This window comes from Perca fluviatilis, chromosome 19 (genome assembly GCF_010015445.1).
Source record: "Perca fluviatilis chromosome 19, GENO_Pfluv_1.0, whole genome shotgun sequence".
Lineage (NCBI taxonomy): Eukaryota > Metazoa > Chordata > Actinopteri > Perciformes > Percidae > Perca > Perca fluviatilis.
Window position 1 is genome coordinate 25413989 of NC_053130.1, and position 19387 is coordinate 25433375.

General features: G+C 38.9%; 1 protein-coding gene across 6 annotated transcripts; it reads left to right on the forward strand.

Annotated features, from left to right (window-relative positions):
• Positions 1-4: 4 nt before the first annotated feature.
• fam204a (family with sequence similarity 204 member A) lies at positions 5-16921 on the forward strand. Of its 6 annotated transcripts, none has more exons than XM_039784513.1 (7): positions 5-399; positions 737-812; positions 1128-1158; positions 1847-1952; positions 3519-3608; positions 16383-16492; positions 16768-16921. In XM_039784513.1, exons 1-7 carry the CDS (start codon positions 160-162, stop codon positions 16817-16819), a joined length of 705 nt encoding a protein of 234 aa, XP_039640447.1. In that variant the 5' UTR covers positions 5-159; the 3' UTR covers positions 16820-16921. The 6 variants fall into 6 exon arrangements, with proteins under 6 accessions (XP_039640447.1, XP_039640444.1, XP_039640446.1 ...); XM_039784510.1 differs by having other exon boundaries at positions 6-399; positions 728-812; XM_039784512.1 differs by having other exon boundaries at positions 6-399; positions 1125-1158.
• The last annotated feature ends 2466 nt before the right edge of the window (positions 16922-19387 follow it).

Consider the following 19387-nt stretch of genomic DNA (forward strand, 5'->3'; position numbering starts at 1 on the left):
CGGTGCTCTCTTATAGGGAACGTCACAATGTTTACCCGGAAATGAGAGCCTGCTCCAAAAGCTGCTGTCCAATTCTATAATTTACCCATTTCTGACCGTTTTTTGTCTAACTAAATGATATATTTCCGTTATAATCTGACCGTAAAATACTGACTCAGAATGTACAGTGGACTCTTGCCCATAGGTTTAACCGAAGACGACCTCAGTCCAGATGACGAAGAGGATGATGTTGAGGAGAAGAGGGAGGTTGAGAATTGCGAGATCTCTGCTGAAAGGTTGAGCTCCGCCGGGGAAAACACAGTCTCAGTTCTGGAGGCACAGCCGACTCCCGCTGGCAGTGATGCAGACAGGGATTCCCTGACATGCAGTATGCCTGGTATATCACAGGAAATGTGGCAAGTATGTTGACTTGGTTAGCATTCCTTCTGTGAACTACAAGCTAGCTGTTTTGTACCTGTGGTGGTGGTGGTGTTGTCTTTAAGTGAGTGCTAATTCTTAAAGAAAACACTTTTACAATAACATTTGCAATACATTTACAATTTAATGGAAATAAAAGCTTTTGAAAAACCCAGTTTGGCCATATGTGTATCATAACAAACACAATATGTGTACAGCAGAGGTAAATAAAGGGTTGTGGTGCTCTGTGAATTCAGTTTGTGTGTGTGTGTGTGTGTGTGTGTGTGTGTGTGTGTGTGTGTGTGTGTGTGTGTGTGTGTGTGTGTGTAAGAAATTCCAGGATCTACGGAAAAAGAAGGACGAAATGAAGACAATGAAGGTCCCCAGAAGAAGAAAAAGACGACGACTCAAGAAAGGTGTCCGTATTACTATAATGAAAACGTAATGCTTGTTGATGTTGAGCCACAATGGTTGCCTCTGTTAGTATGTATTTTGCCTAGTCCACTGGCCAAAATTATTTGAAGGTCTTTATGACCAAAGGAGAGCAAAATACGTAATAATAATAACACTGTCGTCTCACCCATATTACCTTTAGGCCACCCACTTAATACTGTATATAACAGAGCACCTTATTGGCCCACCTATAGTTGAAGACTTCTGTTTAGCTGATGCTAATTTGTATCAAACTGTCTTACAAACCTTTTACCTGTGTCTCTTATGTCAATCAGCAGGAACAGAGAGTGAGGAACCCACAGAGACAAGGTACTAAATGATGATGTCCAACCAGAGAAATTAATTGAACAGAAGATTCAGGTAGTTCTTCTTATGCAACTGTGGCAAATGTGTAGCGTGAAGTATGGGCTGTCAAAATGAAAAGCTTGTGAATGCAGCCAGATCTTAGATGTTGACCGGCACTTTATCACGCAATGATAACATTATTTAACAGAAATAAAAGCAGACGTGTAATGGACGTTGGACGATCTAACGCAAACAAGTACCTTTACTGCGAGCTGATCCTAACATCTAATTGATAGGAATATTAAGCCAATGGCTTAAAAACCTATTGTATGCTTTAGAAGATGGCAGTATATGTGATTTGTAGTAAACATGCAAGAAACGGAGATAATTTATAGTCAAGCAGTTATTTGCTAAATCACCTATATGTCAGCAAGTTCTGAGCATCAACCAGCGTAGCATCATACAGTAGCTGTATTATGTTGAGGGAATGCTGATGAGGCACAATGTGCAACCAGTGTTAACATGCTGTGTAATAGACCCTCATCTAGACATATGGATCCATTACATTACATGTCATTTAGCTGACGCTTTTATCCAAAGCGATCCGATTTCAGCATAGCGATGGAAATGGAGTAGGATGGACAGCACTAGTTTGCTTTATCACAGTGCTGCGCTACATGTAATGAACATTAACACATGTTTTCTCTGTCAGCAGAGAGCGTCAGGAGGATCGGGAGAAGCACTGGGATGAGCTTAAGCAGCATTTTGGTGTAAATGATCGATTTCATCCCCCCGCATGTTCCAGACCCCCTCCGCAGGTAACAAAGACTCCTGCCTTCCAACTTATCTGCTGAGGTTTAATACTGTGTCAGTCGTAGCTGTTAGTAACACCTTCCCATCTTTTGTGTTTCCGTGCCACTGTATCCTCTCATTGTTTTATATGATATGACATATGGATTAGAAGAATCCCTATGCCAACTCAACCTGACACTGAGATGAATATTAAGGATTATGTTTAGCTACGTTTAGTGATAAGATTAGGATGAATCTCCTTCTTGTGTGCTTGAGATTAAAGTGAAATGTAGGTTTTTCCTCTGTGAGAAACCTAATGAAAATCTGAATTTTGCCTGACAAAAGAAGAGAGGGTTAGAGTACCTGATACAGCCTCTGTGACTGCAGCTAGAACATTTAAATTGATGGTTAGATAATAAATGGGTATGTACCACTGCTGAGGAATTCATCACTGAAAGAAATTATAACTTTCTTTCATTCGGATACATTTCTGCACTTAAAAGATGAATGAACATATAATGCAAAGGCTTGCAAATTGCCAATGAAGCAAAAATATTTGCAAGCTTGATGAACATTATAGCTGACCCAGTGAATGGGAACTGTTCTCATTTCAATTTGAAATCCGTTTAATGATTATTTTGGAGTATTTTGTGCTTAATTTATCTCCGAGCAGCATAAAATTGAGTTTTTGCTGATTTTTTTAGCCTCATTTTGAATAGGGCAACTATGAAAGGATAAAAGAAATGATTAACCAGCTGAATGAAACAGAACTTGTCACATCAACATAATGAGGGGCTCCTTTATCCCTCAAATGCAGTTCCTTGTAATTAATATATCGGGTTTTTTTGTTGAAGAAAAGCTGTCATGGCAGCCAGATGTCATTAATTCATCTGCTAACAGCATTTCTTTAGTGACCTTTAAAACATGTTTCACGGTTCATAAAGGACGATGGACCGTCAGTTATAGTTTTGTTAGTGAGATACAATGGATGATAATTGAGATCACAAGTCAGGTTGTATCAGTGTCAGCTCCAGTTAATATGCAGAATGCTAAACTATATAAAGCGAAATCAAGACCAAGCAACTAAGAGAGCAAATTGTGATACTACTTCTGCATTTTTAAGCCTGATGGTATCGTCCGTGTACTTTTTACAGTTGAGTCAAAGTTCTCAAACAATACATCAGAGGAGACCCATTAAGAATTGCAGCCTCTTTCCAGTGTGTTTCTTTTTGCATGATGACATTTTGGGGGCTGAAGAAATCTGGTGCTCCGCTTCCTCAGATAGGCTCATCACAGCAGAACTGCCTTGCCATCAGTAACCGGGGGCCTCTCTGCACCCCCTTCTGCTTAGGCCTGTAATGGAAATGTGTAATTAAAGAGTCACATTTATGTTTGGTAATCTCCTGTAGCATTTCTAAGATTTCCCCACTAATATCCAATCAAAAAGGTTTTCATTTGTGAAGGGAAATCTACATATTTGTAGTAATGGCAATCATATTAAAAATAAGGCCCTGGGGACTTTTGAAGTTACTCTTTGATTTTTTTTCTTCTTCTTCTTAAAAAAAAAATTTTTTTTTCCCCCTCTTCTGCAGTCCGGCCTAGAAAAGAGCATAGAGAGGGCCATAGCTGAAGGGGACATTGCAAAGGCGGAGGAGATGAGCGACAGACTCGCCACTCGAGAGGTACGTTGTGCTGATAAGAGATCTTTGGGGTGCTCCCGCTGTGACAAATCGGGCTAATGGATCCGTGGCCATTTCTGCTGGAAAGACATAGAGGAACAAAAACACACGCAGACACCCACCATTCAGTCCTGCAGCCCTTTTCCATTGAGTTAATGGAAAGCCCTCCCCTTAGTTTTGAAGTGCTGCAGTGTCTAAAGGACTTTTGGCTCTGCTTTTTAATGAAGGGTACATTGCTTTCAAGCCAACTGTTAAATCATTCTCCAGGTAAGAGTTTCATACCTTTGAAGTGTACATGTCTCTAAATGCAGTGCCTGAAGTTTTGTAACTAACCGCCTTGGCAGGCATCAAGGATCAAGTGGTTCGAAACTAATTTAGCATAAAATGTAGCCCACACACATAATTGTGGTTAAAAAGACATACAGCTGCGATGGTACTTCTCCACTGGGGAAACTGCTGTACTTTGAGCATCAAAGTAAAACTTCTTTGTTTCATGATGCATGTTGCTTACAGCATCCCATAAGCTTTTTCATTTTGTAATAATAGCAACACAAACATGTATAACACCGTAGGCTCAAATTTCATTGTCGGTCCTGGATTGCAATAGAGTTGCAACGTAGGCGGGACTTCTGGTTTAGAAAATATTTCTCAACAAGGAAACCTAGGAGTCTCCCATATAATGTAATGCTCCTAGTTTAGCATGGTGGACAGTTCTAAATACTACAATACCAATAAGCCTGTGTCGCTGATGCTATAGAGAAGCCAAAATTGACCAAGAATCAAAAAGTTTTAAGGAATCATTTAAAGGAATAGTTAGACATTTTGGGAAATATGTTTTTTCACTTTCTGACAGAGAGATGACAAAATAAATAACCACTCTTATGTCTGTATGCTGAATATAAAGCTAGAGGCAGCAGCAGCCAGTTAGCTTAGTTTAGCATAAAGACTGACAACAGGAGGAAATAGGTAGTCTGGCTCTGTAAGAAGGTAACAAAATCTGCCTAACAAAACCTCAAAAGCTAAACAACTAACACTATAGCTTATTTATTTTGTTTTTTTTAATCAAAGAACCAGATATTTCTGACACCGGTTTTGTGTTTAGTACTGATGATTAAACCAGGTGGGTGCATTGCTGCAACAGTAAATAGACTCACAGTTGAAAACATTATCCAACATTCAGAACTACATGTCACCCAAAAAGATAATATTCCGCAAGAAATGACATCACAAAACTGAAGAACAGATCGGGTGATTTGCATGAGTTTTCATTCCTGCTATTTAATTATTATTTTTTTATAATGTTAGTAAATCTTATAAACCCTCACCCTCTTGAATAAATAAGTCGGCTCTAACAACAAGGGTCTGTGTTTAAAAATGAAGGGGAAAAAAAAGCAGTTGTACTATTCATTGAATTGGCATTACATGAGTGGCCCCGGTATCTCCAGTGTGTAATGGACATTAGTGTGCAGCATCAGAGCCCTTATACTCCCATCTTAACTGCTAGCAGAGTGGTCAAATATGGGGAAGTTAAATGAAAGCTCTTGTGAGTGGCACCTGCGCTGTGCTTTCAGAAAGCCTCTTAGAGCGCTGGTGGATTGGTTTTAGCCTGAGCCGAGGTTCTCGCCTCCCTGGCACCTGCCTCGCGTCTTGCCAGAACCGTGATGGGACGTGACAGCATTCTGGCATTCACAGCTCATTGTTTAGCAGCGATAACTTCGTTTCATGGGAGTGGAGTCAATTGACCATTTTGAAATCCCCAAAACGTAGGAGACGTACATTTCTTTATCCTTCACTTCTTGAATACAAAGAAAGGCATTTGCTGAACACATGGGGAGTATGAAGTGGCAGCTAAAAGGCAAAAAGTTTGAAGGATTCTGAATCAGTTAGACATGATTATATTCTATCTTAAACGATGCAGCTTGTAATGCAGATAGCATTAAGACCAATGTTTGTTTACAGCACTCCTGTTCACTTTTGACAGGATTCGCTGTGACAAACATTTAGAGGATCAATAATCCCCGCTGTGGCCAGAATCAATTTCAAGGTTATAATTGAGTGGCTCATTTGGTACGGAATGGCTTAGATGTTTAATTTGTTTACGGTCATAACACCAAGACATGATTGTGGCAGGCTTTTCACTGGAAGAATAGGAACAGGTTTTCTTTGCAAAAAATGCAAAAGCATTCCGACAGCTGTGAAGAACTAAAGAGGCCTGTTTGTCCCTCTAGGCATTGTTTTGTTAAGAAAACGCTAGTACATGTTGGATGACAATGTTTCAGTGTATTTTCATCCTCAATCTAACGGTTCCCCACTTATCTCCTCTAAGCAAAGGGAAATGGGAGGAAGATAGAGAGCTTGCTGTCAGAATCCCCCCTTTTATAAGACGAAAATGTTTGTTTCTGCTGTTTTGAGCTCCCTCAAATCAATTAATGATTTTAATTTGCTCCACTTTCTTCTTCTTTTTAATCTGAACATTAAAAAAATTGGTTAAAAAAAACTGTTTTGAAGGCTCCTTACAAATTCTGAGATGGGTGTTCTTTCATCTGTCAAACTTCTGAGACGTGCTGCTCGGATATTGCAGGTTGAGGTTTTTTATTCTCATAACAGTTTTTAAATATTTCCCAAGGCTGTGAGTCTTTGTTTTAGATGAATTCATAAAGACATGCTTCGCTTCTATGTAAAAGTAATAACGCCCCCGAAGATGGCGTTAAGAAATCACATCCCCTTTTAGGTAACATAATATTGTCTACATTGCTTAGACAAAGCTCCCTAATGTATTCCTTTAAAAATTGCAGATAGGGTTTCTTTTCTCTTGAAGATGTCTGTTGATCCTTCTCAGCCCGTTTAGATGTCTTTTCACAAGCCTTAGGAGACACAAAATGTAAAAACCTTCTCGCCTCTAAAGTAGTCGTCCTAGTAGTTCACTAGATTAAAAAGTGAAAGTCCTCGAATTAAGACGACTGGGGTTGCCATCCTTTGATTACTGCACATTATTTTACACAGCTGCAAGTTGCATATGGGCTAATTAATTCAGTAATTAGCATAACACGGAGTGACTGACACATATGGTATAAACGGCTCACAGCCTGACAGGCGGCTTGATAGTATCCAGCCGCTCATATTTGACAGATTGATTTTGCAGCTATTCCGTGTTAATGAGCCAGTGCAAAATACTGATAACTCATCAGGACTACAAAGCACAGTGGGGCTTCCTATGTCATCTAAAGTGTAGTATGACCTTCAGGAAAATGTGTAATGTTTTGGTTCAGTATGTACACAAGACATAATCTCTTCTTTCTATTTCCTTAAAAAATGTTTTACAGCTGTTTTTTAAAGCTGTAGTAGGTTCTGGGTAGCTCTGGTTAACTGCTAAACTGTTTAGGATTTAGATCCAGTAGAACCATATCTATACATTTTGGCTGAATTTTGATTATACATATATAGTAATATACTGTACATATGCTGCTCTCTAGTATGCCCAAACACATGTAAATAGTATATGTATATACAATACATGAGTTGCTATTTAATTCTTAACTCTAATGGCAATGTTTAACCATTAAATGCTTTAAAATGTCCTATACTTAAATTATGTTATTTTATTGTAGTCAAAAATGTAATGGACTATTTTGTCTGTAAGCAAGTATGTTGTTCCTTAGAAAGACATAGTGAATTCTTGATTCTGTCACAGCATATCCTGCAACTAATGTAAAAAAATGTATTGAAACTTATTTTAGACAGGCATTAGACTTCTGGACAATTTCTTAAAGCATAGATTTACATTACAACATTTGAACTAACAAAGCCTAGTCGTCAGCATAGAGAAAATGGTTACAATCAACTGCAGATTTAATATTGTTTAGGCCTGAACATATTAGGAAGAGTAAGGGTCCTAGGATTGATCTTTGTGGAACTCCACACATGGCCACTCCAAGATCGGATAAGGTTCCATTCATACATGCATATACATGTTGAATATGATTACCTAGGTTTGAAAGTGCTAGGTTATCACTCCTAATAGTCTCAAAATCACTGCATCAAAGGAAATGATTTTCTCTTTCAAAAGTCTTTTGAAAGTCATTCAGAACAATGTGATTTTCTGGTCTTCATTCAGTGCTGTACCCTAAATCAAGATGACTGCTACTGTACTTTGTACAGTACTTTCTTTTTTACACTAATTAACCCTCTCATTGTAGTATTTCATACAACATAATCCTTGCAACAAATAATTACTCCCTCATTCTTTTTTCTCTTTCTATAACCGAGCCACTGAGGTCTTTTGAAATTGTCAGGAGCTGTACTTTATATATAGTAAGTGGGCATATTTCACCACAAAAGACTGTCACGCCATGTTAGAGCTTACAGTTTCCCCATAGCACTCATCACAGCTATTAAAGTGGCATTACCACTTCAAAACAGAAACTCTTTTAGTCTGTAACAATAGGGGGTGTCAAGTCCATTTCATTACTTCCAGGAGCTAAAGAATATGAAAAATAAAAATAGTTGCATGGCTGCTGGCCCCTCCTGAACCAACAGGAAAGAAGCAGACTTGCAGATGGCATATAGAGAAACATGTTCTAAAAGGCAGCTTTTATTTTCAGTCTATGCCGTACAAAACAGCTAGGTGCTATCGAGGATCAGAATAATTCAGACATACCTGGTGTTCAACTTTTCAGACAGTTTTACAATATAAGGATCACCGTGTCTTATCTAGTTGGAGTTGTAAAGTTACACATTTTCAACCGTGCTGGTGCAATCCCTCTCACAGCAGTCAGTTGGAATCTCTGAGATTATTAACTCAAATGATGACCAAATGCATTACAATCTAGTGGATGTGTACTGCAGTAAATTGACCTCATAGTTTCTTCATAGAGCCTTGATTCACTGGCTACATTTCCATCTAATAACCCAGTCACTGGCTGTAATCCCAACATATTCTTACTCCCAACTAGTCACATTCGGCCGCTTGGACCGGACCCCTTGGCATTAGGGTTATAACGCTCTGGGTAACCCTTTGGTGTCATTTTTCCAATGTGTTGGGTTAGGAACCAAAACTAGGTTCAGGAAAAGAATGTGGTTTGGGTTCAAATAAAGTAATTAAAAAGTAGGCTTGTTACGTAACTTATGTACGTGACGTTTGTTAATTACGTAGGTTACAATAAGTCAACGTTGACTTTTGGTTTCACACGGGACACTGTGTTTCTTTGACCCATGCCCCCTCCCTACAGGGATTTTGTCGCTCTTTGCACACTTGAAAGCCCGGTGCAATTGATAAAGACGCTAAAAGGTGCCTTGTGCATCGGTATCAGACGCAAAGGGACACTGACCAAGCTGCCGTATTTGACAAGTTGGGAGTGAAAATGGGTTGGAAATCCAGTTCAGGTCTCATCAGGTTCATTGACCTTTCCTATCCAGCCCAGTAGTTTCCACAGGTGATATGAATGACAACGTTTACCTCTTTTTTTTTTTTTTTTCTACTGTAGTAGAGATGTGTTCACTATTGAGGTAAAAGAACACACTGAAGGGCTCCACTGTTGACCAAAGTGCGGTCAAAACGCCCCTTTTCAGCATACCGCTCTGGATATGTTTACATGCACTCACTGTAAATGTGTCATTATTACATGTTTTTTTTCACACATACTGCATACATGTCAAAAGCACCTTCCTCAGAGAAACATGTTTAAGATGTCCGGCTTATTATATGTTATATTGCTTCAGCACAGCAACATCTTACATGACTCGAAAACATTGTTGTGAGAAGTCTTGACAATTTCAATCATCATTTCTGAGAACCCCAATAATGCTCTGTCAGAGAAGAGAGACAACGTGTAAAAGGCAGTGATGCTTTTTTTGCCTTTTTTTTGTTTCTGACATTGTTCGCAAAACAGAATAGTGAATACATGGTATATTATAGTATAAAATCATACGCATTTGTGTTGAGTTGTGCATTTTATTACTGGTCTTTCAGTGCCTGTGTCGTTTTGGATTGTTAACTGATGCCTGAAAGCCTCTGGCTCAACTAACCCTAATCTAGCCTCATTTTTTTGACCAGTGGCTTCCTGTACTCTGGATGACCTCTCTTTAGACCCTGTTTTGAGCATGATTAACCTGATCAGTTTAAACTGTTTGAGAAGTGCTCCCTCCTAATAGTTAGATCACTTAACATAGAATAATGAATATGTATTAACTCGAGCCATTTATGGTTTCTGTAGTGTTTGAACTTGCGGATGGTTAGAATATCCCTCATTATGTTCCAGCTCGTATTTCAATAGAAGCAGCAGCTGAAAGTAAAGGCCCACTGCCCTTGAAATCTACCCTGTGGAAAGCCTCGCCTAAATGCTGTGAAACAAAGGTGTCGCGGCGGTTTTGTCGGAGGAGACACGGTGGCTTAGTTGAAACAAAGAGCTGAACTAAGAGTGTTTCATGATATTTATGTTATTTAGCACCTTTTTTTTTTTTTTTTTTTTTCCTTCTCACCACCTTCTCCCTGCCATGCCCCGTGTTTGTAATCAAAAGATTAATGAGCAGCGCTTTTGTGGAAATCGGGCTTTATCAGATTTTGACTTCCCCCGCCCCACATCAAAGTAGGAGGCTGACTGTCTCCCCTGCAGTCCCCCCCCCCCGGTAACCCCAAAGAGAGTTTAGGGAAACTCTCCTCTTTGTTCATTTTTCCTACAGCATAAGCAATTTATCACTGAATGAACTTTTATTGTATCTCTGGATGATTCACATTAAATTTTCGCCCATTAATTTTGAAATGGGTACTAAGCTTTTATCAAATGCCTGGGAATCTCATTTGGATTATTGTATTTCATTAATTACTTGATAGACAAAGCACACTTTTCAATGTAGATTTGTGTGCTGTTTAATTAATTAGCATGTTTTCTCTTTTAATTAAAGCCATTTTTTTTTTTTTTTTTTTTTTTTAAATAAAGCCCACAGCAAAACACATATATAATTTGTTTGTAATTAGGCCTTAATTGGTGGTAGTGGAAGCTTAGCAGCCTCGGTTTCTTTTTTCATGATTGCCATTTTATTGCCAGTCACTCATTAATTAAACTGTTTTTTCTAATTAGCTAATAAAACTGTTGATGGCATGTTATTGTAAGTGTGAGTTCAAACATGTTTGTAGTCAGATGAAAGATGTCAGATAATGGAAATGCATGGAAAGAGGGGGAGTTTTTAAAAAAAAAAAAAAAAAAAAAAAAAGGTCCATGCTGTGATAGTTGGACTTAGCATTGCAATGGAAATAATGCTTCACATTACTCCTTGTTTAACAGTGATTTTGCTATTGTCGAGTTAAGGTAGTTTTAGTAATTCAGAGGAAAACAAGTTACCATTAAACTCAGCAGAGCTGCAATGATTAGTTAAGTAATTAATAAATCAACTGAGCAGTGTTCGGGTGTAATTAAGTACATTTACTAAAGCACATACTTATACAAATGTGAAGTACTTTTATTTTATTGTGCTCATTTCTCTGAAATGTTCCAGTTGATTTATTTCATTTCATGCCACTTTTTGCTCCACTACATTTATTTATAGCTCTAGTTACTAGTTACTTCACATATTAATATTTCACATGCAAAACATACGATGGTCCTATAACATGTGATACATACTACCCAGTAGTACATTTGAGCTGACACAATTAGTTGATTAGTCGGTCGACCGAAAATAAATCTGCAACTATTTTGATGACCGATTAATCCTTTAATTAATTCTTCCAGCAAAAAAACAACCAAACATTTCATGGTTCCAGCTTCTTAAATATAATATGAGGATTTGCTCCTTTCCCGTATCCTAAATTGCCAAACAACGGATTTGGACTATTGGTTGGACAAAACATGCAGTTTTAAAAATGTCATATTTTGTCTCTGGGGAATTTGAATGGGCATTTCTCACTATTTATTTAAGCAATTAATTGAGAAAACAATGAGTGGACTAATCAGTAATAAGACTAATCATTAGTTGAAACCCTATATACACAATAGTTTAAAATGAGCCTAACCAACTACAACAGTAAAGTGCTGCTTACACATTCATGCATCAGGAAGAATAATCTAAAGATACAAGATATAATAGTATGACACTCACATGGGGCATTTTTATGCATGGAGTACTTTTAAGTACTTTGTCTACTGTATTTTTGCTAATAATACTCATGTAGTAACATTTTCAATGCAGGACTTATGCATGTAATGGAGTATTTTCACAGCGTGGTTTTGCTACTTTTACTTAAGTAAAGAATCTTTATATTTCCTCCACCACTGCGATCAGCAACTATTTTTATCGATTTAGAGACTAAGGATTCTTTTTAACCCTTGAGGTTATGCTGTGAATCCCATCTATTGTCTTATGCAAAACCTGGAACTGGTTGATTTGCATTATTTGTGTCTACTCCAGTCTATTACTTCACTAAGTGAATGAAAGTTTGTCTTCCTTTCTTTTGTAATGCGATATGGGTGGTATTGATTGACCTCTTGATCTCTGCGACACTGAGGCTTTGCAGCCAGAAACACATTTTTCTTCCCCCTCCGCCTCAGTTCGAAGAAATTATGCTGAAATAACACACAAGCTGCCTCATCTGATATTCATTCCTTTCTTATATAGCCCTGCTTTTCCAAAGTTGACTAAGGCCACATTATTTAGGCATTAAGGTAGTGTGATAAGGGAATTAGGCTGGTCATTAATCGTTTACACGTCAAATGCAGCAGAGCAGCTCGGGGAGGTGATTTAGCGAGGCAAAGCCATATAGCCCTTGTTAATCCACCTCTCACACGTTTTAATTGGAAGAGGCTTCCTGGATAGGAAATTTATGAATGGGTTTAAGGCCATTTTCTTCCTTAAAGCCATCATTTATTTCTTATTGTTAGTAGGAGCTTTAACACTTTATCCACATGGAGATGTATTTTTCTCATCTTTCATTCAGCTATTGTCTTTTTGCACTTACTGTTTAATTGCCACAGTGTGTTTTGTGAACCCTGCGCTGCTCCTAAAGACTTCCTAATGCTTCTTTTATTTATCAAACACCTCAGAAATGATGCAATAGAACAGACACACAAACGAAAACAGAGTGTGAAACTGTCATTAAGACAGACTTGGTTTCTGTATGGCTTATACAGCAGCAATGCAGTGTTTTTTTTTGTTATTCAGGCCCCATGTTTGGGTCTCCACTTGAATTTCCATGACGACCCAAACATGAATGAACAGAAAACAGTACTATTGACTTAACCCTCGTAGTGGTCTTAAGCTGCTGCTGCTGCTGCAGTGCCAGCATTGTGCATGATGATGATTTATTTTTTTTTTGCTCTCAAATCTTCCAAAGGTCAGAGTATTAATCCTCTGAATAAACCTTGTTTTTATCAGGCCTGTGCCCAGGCCACACAAGAGAGAGGCACAAGGCACAGGAACACGGCTGTGATGGACAACTAATTGTATATTAATATGTGGTGGAGTGGGAAGAATTGCCTTTTTAGGAGCCACATAAACAAAGCATGCAGGAGGTTTTCCTGTCTCCTGCTTTTATTTCAGCTTTGTACTTTCATTCATTATTTTTTCGCCAGCCTCTGATGTGAAAGGATTTGGCACTAAGATGCACACAAGGGGTGGGGGGGGGGGGGAGAAATCCTGAAAAGTGGATCAAAAAAGTAAATGAAAAATAATGTCATATTACTGAAAATATGAGAGGCTAATTTGTGCCGACTTTTTGCTAATTTTGTTCTCGCCACAGAAAGAGGAGCCGTCACCTGCTCGGCGCCACAGCGCTGACAGTGCCAGTGATCCATGAAATAAGCTGCCGCTGGCTTTGTTCAGATAAGAATGAACAAATCTGCACAATGTACTGCTCTCGGAATCTCATTTTCATACTTGCATGCAGGCTAAAAGAAATAAGCTGTTTGCAGGCTTGATTAATCAGACATTTGAGTATTTTTTTTCTTCTTTTTTTTCTTTTTTTTTTGTCTCTTTGATCTGTTCTGTCTCCTAGGTAACTTGGGTGACATTAATGTTGAGCCCCAGTAAAGACAATCAGGGATTGTTGACTTAACTGATAAAAAGGGAAAAGAATTAAAGACCGTTTTAATGCTTTAAATATAGTAAATGTTATGTTGTGAATGTAAAAGAGGGGCATGGAAGTGGGTTTTAATTTAGCTTTTGGAATGTTGTGGGAAGGCGTGTTTTCAAGACCTTTTTAGCGTTGCAAATGCAACCCCACAGGAGATCAGGGTAATGTGGGTAATCCTGGTGTAGAAAAAAACCCAGGAAAAATCTCTGTCTGTAAATCTCCAACTGAAACCATTTAGCATCATGCAGTTTTATTTGATTTGCTCCCAGACTGATCTAATGTGTGTGCGCGTGCGTGTGTGTGTGTGTGTGTGTGGGGGGCGCGGGGGGAGCTGTTCTCCGATTTGTCAACAATAAAAATAAGCATCTGATTTATAATCTCTGTGCGTCGCAGACACTCGAAAGCATTGGTCACCCACACCACTCCATCAAGGAGCAGGGAAACCCTGGTGTGACTTTATCTGCTCGCAAAATCTCCTGCAAATGGAAGAGCAATCACCCGTCCTAACTCTCTTTTAAGAGGGGAAAAACATGATTTGAGGAATTAAAAACCTATGAAATGGCAAAGAACTGGAGAACTGTCATAGTATGTACGCTTCAGGTTATGCAGACGCTTTCACAAATCTTCCAGTGACTGTATAGCTGAATGCCTTGAGGGCCCAGCCGGAGCCCAGTACTTGCAGCCAGCCGAAGCCCTTATCTTAAATCCAAGCAAAGTACCATTAATCTTTTTGAAAGACCTTTATGGCTTTTAATGTATCCCAAATTAGAACATTTTACACCCTTGGTTCCTGAAATGTGGTGATAAAAAGCCTTTAGAGTTTAATTTTTCCTGCCTGCTCGCTCTGACCTGCTTAATCCCAGCATGCATTAGGAGATATTTTAGTTTCAGTCTTTCTAATAAAGTTTATCCCACTTAATTATAATTGAAACATTTTTTTTTTTTTTTTTTTCAGCAGGTCTTTTTTTTTTTTCTTTCTTTTTTTCAAGTGGCGCAGTGGTGGCACATTTCTTCATTACCTTAAGACTTTCTCCCATTCCCCACCCCTCCGATTGTACTCTGAATATTACAGAGAATTACCCAAAGGTTTGGTGAAATTGTTCCAAGTTGTTTATCAAAGTTTGCTTTTGCTTGAGTAACAAACCTATCTCAGGAGTGACAGAGGAGGCAGGATTTTTCTCTTTGTTTCCCGTGCTTCTGTGTGACTGGGGTTATTTGGATTATTCTGCTTCACAATACATACGTCTTCCCTGGGATTTGAATGTTTGCCTCTTGCAGTCACGGTCATTCTCTTCACTTGTGATTTCAGGGACTGCCTGCAGTACTCCAAAAAAAAAAAAAAAAAAAAGTCTCTGTTACACTGGTGATCAGTGAAAAATGCCAATGCAACGTTTTTCAGACAGAGGGGGGGGGAGGCAAAATGCTGAGCATTCTCGTTGTTTGTTTATTCCCTTATTTCATTTGCACATTAAACAAGAAAAAAAGAAGTAATCAAAAGGAAAGAATGCACAGGAGAGACTATAAGTCAAGAGCTTAAAATATGACTTCCTCTTAAAACACCTCAAACAAAAGGCAAAATAGATTAGAATCATTTTAATAAAACAGTGCTCTTGTAATAAAGGAAGCTATAGGGCACCTACCCCCACCCCACTCACACACACCACAGATATCTACACATACACATTGTAGAGCCCTGTCATTTATACTGTATCTCTTTACCTTTTCATTGACTATTGCCCAATATGTTATGTGTTGCAGATTATAAACCGCTTGTAGGGCTGATTTTTTTTCAAGAGAAACACAAGAAGCACTTCTCAAATGCTGGTTGTTTTCATTATTGATTAATCTGCCAATTATTTTCCCTAAATTAATAAAATAATAGCGCTAAAAATGCCCATCACGTTTTCCCAGAGCCCAATGGGACGTCTTTAAATTGCTTGTTTTGACCGAATACGAAGAATACGAAGAAAAGCAGCAAATATTGGGATTTGACAAAGATGGAATCAGTGACTTAATGGCCTAAACGAATTGATCATCAGCATATTCTGTTAACTTGGTAAAGCGACTAATTGTTTCAGTTTTAGCGTCTGTTTCAGAAACCGGAAACGTTATTTTAACAATAACAATTCAAAAGAACCCATCATAACCCCCCCCCCGATGTCTTAACGAGAGGAATTGCTTGTCTAATAACTGCAGTTGGAGAGTAAAGGCTAACTAACTGAACTTGTTAGCTTTTCGAGATACTGTGACAACAAAGCCAAAAATATACTTATTTAGTACATCTTTAATGTTCATTACACATGTTAAATGTCCTGATATTACTCTTCACCTGTTTTACGTTTTATTTATATTTCCACATGCTGCTGCTTCATCTTGTCGCATCGCGTTTAACTTAATCGATTTTGGTATACACAATGTGCAAATGTTTCTCTGCTGTTGGACATTGTTGGACATTTACGTTCTGTGACATGCTATACGCTCTCAGCAGTCTGCGTGTAAAATGTGTTCAGTTGTAGGGTAGCAGGACAGCATTCATGTGTTGTTGAGCTCAGTGAGGCTTGTGCTGTGGTGTGGAGGAGGCGGCAGCAGCAGCACAGGGAAGCGGAGACACTGACGACAAGCCACCCTGACACATCAGTCAGAAAAGCTTTTTCTCGCCACAGACTGATTTCCATTCTCTAATGGGCCTCTCTCCTCTGTCTGCCTCTAAATAGCTGGCTGTGAAAATCGCTCAAGCCGCTGATTGCCGTGACTTTGTGCAACGCAAACAGGAAGAGGAAGCTTTGAGGGCAGCGCAGAAAAGGAAGAACCAAATAGCCTGGGGGTAGGACTTCTCTCTCTCTCTCTCTCTCTCTCTCTCTCTCTCTCTCTCTCTCTCTCTCTCTCTCTCTGTTTCTCTGTCCTCGTGTTTATGTTTGCCATCATATCTGCCATGTGTGACACTCGGGGCTCAAGTACAGTCAAGATGGAGCTACTGAAACCGGCATTAGCTGGACTTTGAATGATTACTCACGCAGAGATTGAAGTTGACAGCTAGATTGTATTCATAAAGGGTTCAGTAATTTAATGTTGTTGTTTTTTTTTCCCCCTGTGTTTCAGGTTTGAGGCCAAAAGACGATGGGAAACCAAAAGCAACATGGGCTTCATGTGACAAACACGGAGGAAGAGGAGAACGACTGTTTGTTTGTGTTTTTTAAGTTACTTGGATAAAAGTAGTGTTTTTAATGGCAGGCTGATCCTGTTTCTTTTTATACTCCTTTGTATATTTTGAAGACTTCTCAACAGCTGTGTGTGTGTGTGTGTGTGTGTGTGTGGGGGTGGAGTCACACAGTTGGCTAAGGAAAAACCAATCCAAAGAGTACAAGAGAGAGAAAAAATTATGGAGCATTCAAATTAATTCCTAAGGCGCCCATTGGTGTCTGCATTGTGTTATTTTTCATTACATTTCAGTGATTTTAGCGTTCAGGCCCACCTTCAAATTAAATCTGGTGTACATTACTGGATGATGCGTTTATTTATTGCTGTAAAGTGGGTTAATCATGAAGGCGCTCTTTTCTTCTTCTGAGGAAGAGAAAGGAAAGATTAGGGCCCTAATGCAATGTACAGGATAATGTGCGATAGGATTTGGGAGAAGAAAATGAAATTTGGCTGCTGTAAACAGTTGTGAGCAGTTGTAAACAGGGAAGTTGAGTGAACGTTTTGGGGGTGGGGAGATTTTGGGGGTGAACATGAAACAGAGGCTTTGCTGTTGTCCCTCACCCATGCTGGGAGACATGCTATTGTTTCTCAGCCCGAACAAGAGGCACGCGCTGTTTCTCCAGCCTCCTCTCATTGGGTGATGAGCTCTCTTCAGCATCTGGAAACTCGCGTCGATTCCTCTCGCTTTTTACTTTGATCTTTTTTTGGATCTGCAGCGTTTTTCTTCCGCAGCTCCTCGCGTCTCTCCAATGCTCATCCACATTCCAGGAAGTGTTAATTGCAAACGGCACGCCAAAAAAAATAAATAAAATAAAATGCATGATAATTACTTTTATTCATAATGCTTGCTTATATATATATATTTATTTTTTTCAACCATAGAAAATGATTGCTTTGCTTCAAGGTAATGAGAATTCAAATGAATTCCCACCTAAGTTGTTTGCATTTCACGTATTTGGGCACTTTGTCCCTTTTTAGTGAGGAGCAGTGTTCTCTTAGCTCTGCTGTGTAGGCTGAAACAGGACGAGGAAAAATGAGATTAAAAAAAACTTTTGTAGGCAATTATTATACAAAACACCTGAGCTGAAGAAACCTAGATATGAGCTACATAATGTGAGATATGTGTATACAAACCACAAAAACAATTGCTGAAATTTGAAAAATCGAGCTTTCCGTATCATTTTACAATTTACACCCAAGCCAGTCACACGACCGTGTGTCTGAGAAGCTGTCAGTTGGTGAGAATTGGTGCTAATTAAACTATTAATTATCTCTGTAATGAGGCGCGAGTTAAAACTGTGTTAAGCACATCAAAGTACAACATGGGATTTCTTCACTTTGATGACTGCTATGAAAAATACATCTTGACTGAAGAGAGAGGAAACATCAGAGATGCTTTATTAACGAGACAAAAAAGTAGTCCTATTTTGGAGCCCCTTCAAAAGCTCTGGATAACTCCTCCAGAACAACGTGACGGTTTAATAGTCGGGTTTTATTTAAAGGTGTGATTATTGCATATTTCAACGTTGCACAACTTCTCAAAAAAATAAGAACTTTTCAAGAAGGTTATATTACATTTCTCAATATCTTGCATTCAAAACAAGCGGCAGAAAGCATGTGTGAATATGTGTTTTCCATTATGTAAAAGCCATGTACTGTAGCCATTTCTTTTCTTCTTCTTTTTTTTTTTAAAGCCAGTAGCTGTCAGTGAACATGGCCAGCGCTGATCCAAGAGCAGCGCGGCGCCGTATCAATAGCATCTCACTTTATTAATCTCTTGGAACACAGGGTAATGCCTTGAGCAGAGATGATACTGCTTTTAAGCTGGAAAATCCACTTTCCCCTCTCGTCATGTTGAGGAGCTGTTTTCTACAGTCTGCTCCTGGAGGCCAGTCTTAGCCCCTGACCTAGGCTGATTTGTTGTGAAAGGCGGAGACAAATTCCTTGGGCACATGTCGAACCACTTCTAGGAAAAGTGTTTGTTGTGTAGTGGGGGTGTGTGGAGAGAGAGAGAAAAAACACAACAGCAACAATCCCATTAAATGGTTGGAAAGCTACTGTAGTATGAAAGGGGAACACATGTTGCCGGTAACACGACATCGGCGCTATCGCTTTCTGCTATCGCCGGCTAGAAGAGGATTAACTCGAAGGAAGGATCTCTGAGATGCAGCCGATAAAGGCTGGCAACGTTCTCAACAGCTCCCACCTAACGCTACGTGTTAGGCTACATCAGACATGCTGATGTGGCTTTGTTTGTGTGCATTGTTCAGGTCTTTCGATAACATTTTAGCTGTGATGTCTTTTATCATGTAACTACAGCTTGTTACACTTGCTCTCATTGAATTTTCCCTGCGTTGTAAATAAAGGTTTCCATCAGTATTTGATTTATAAAATGTGTTGCCTTCATAAGGGACAGGGCTGCAACTAGCGATTATTTTCATTATCGACAAATCCGCCGATTATTTTCTCGATTCGACATTTGGTCTATAGAATGTCCGAAAATAGTAAAAAAAAAAAAATA

Bases quoted from the DNA above. Each gene is read 5' to 3' on its own strand.
- fam204a (XM_039784508.1), top strand. From the start codon at position 160: ATGTACAGTGGACTCTTGCCCATAGGTTTAACCGAAGACGACCTCAGT. The intron at 400-727 runs GTATGTTGACTT...TGTGTGTGTAAG, and splicing joins TATCACAGGAAATGTGGCAA to AAATTCCAGGATCTACGGAA. The intron at 1,159-1,846 runs GTACTAAATGAT...TTTCTCTGTCAG, and splicing joins GAGGAACCCACAGAGACAAG to CAGAGAGCGTCAGGAGGATC.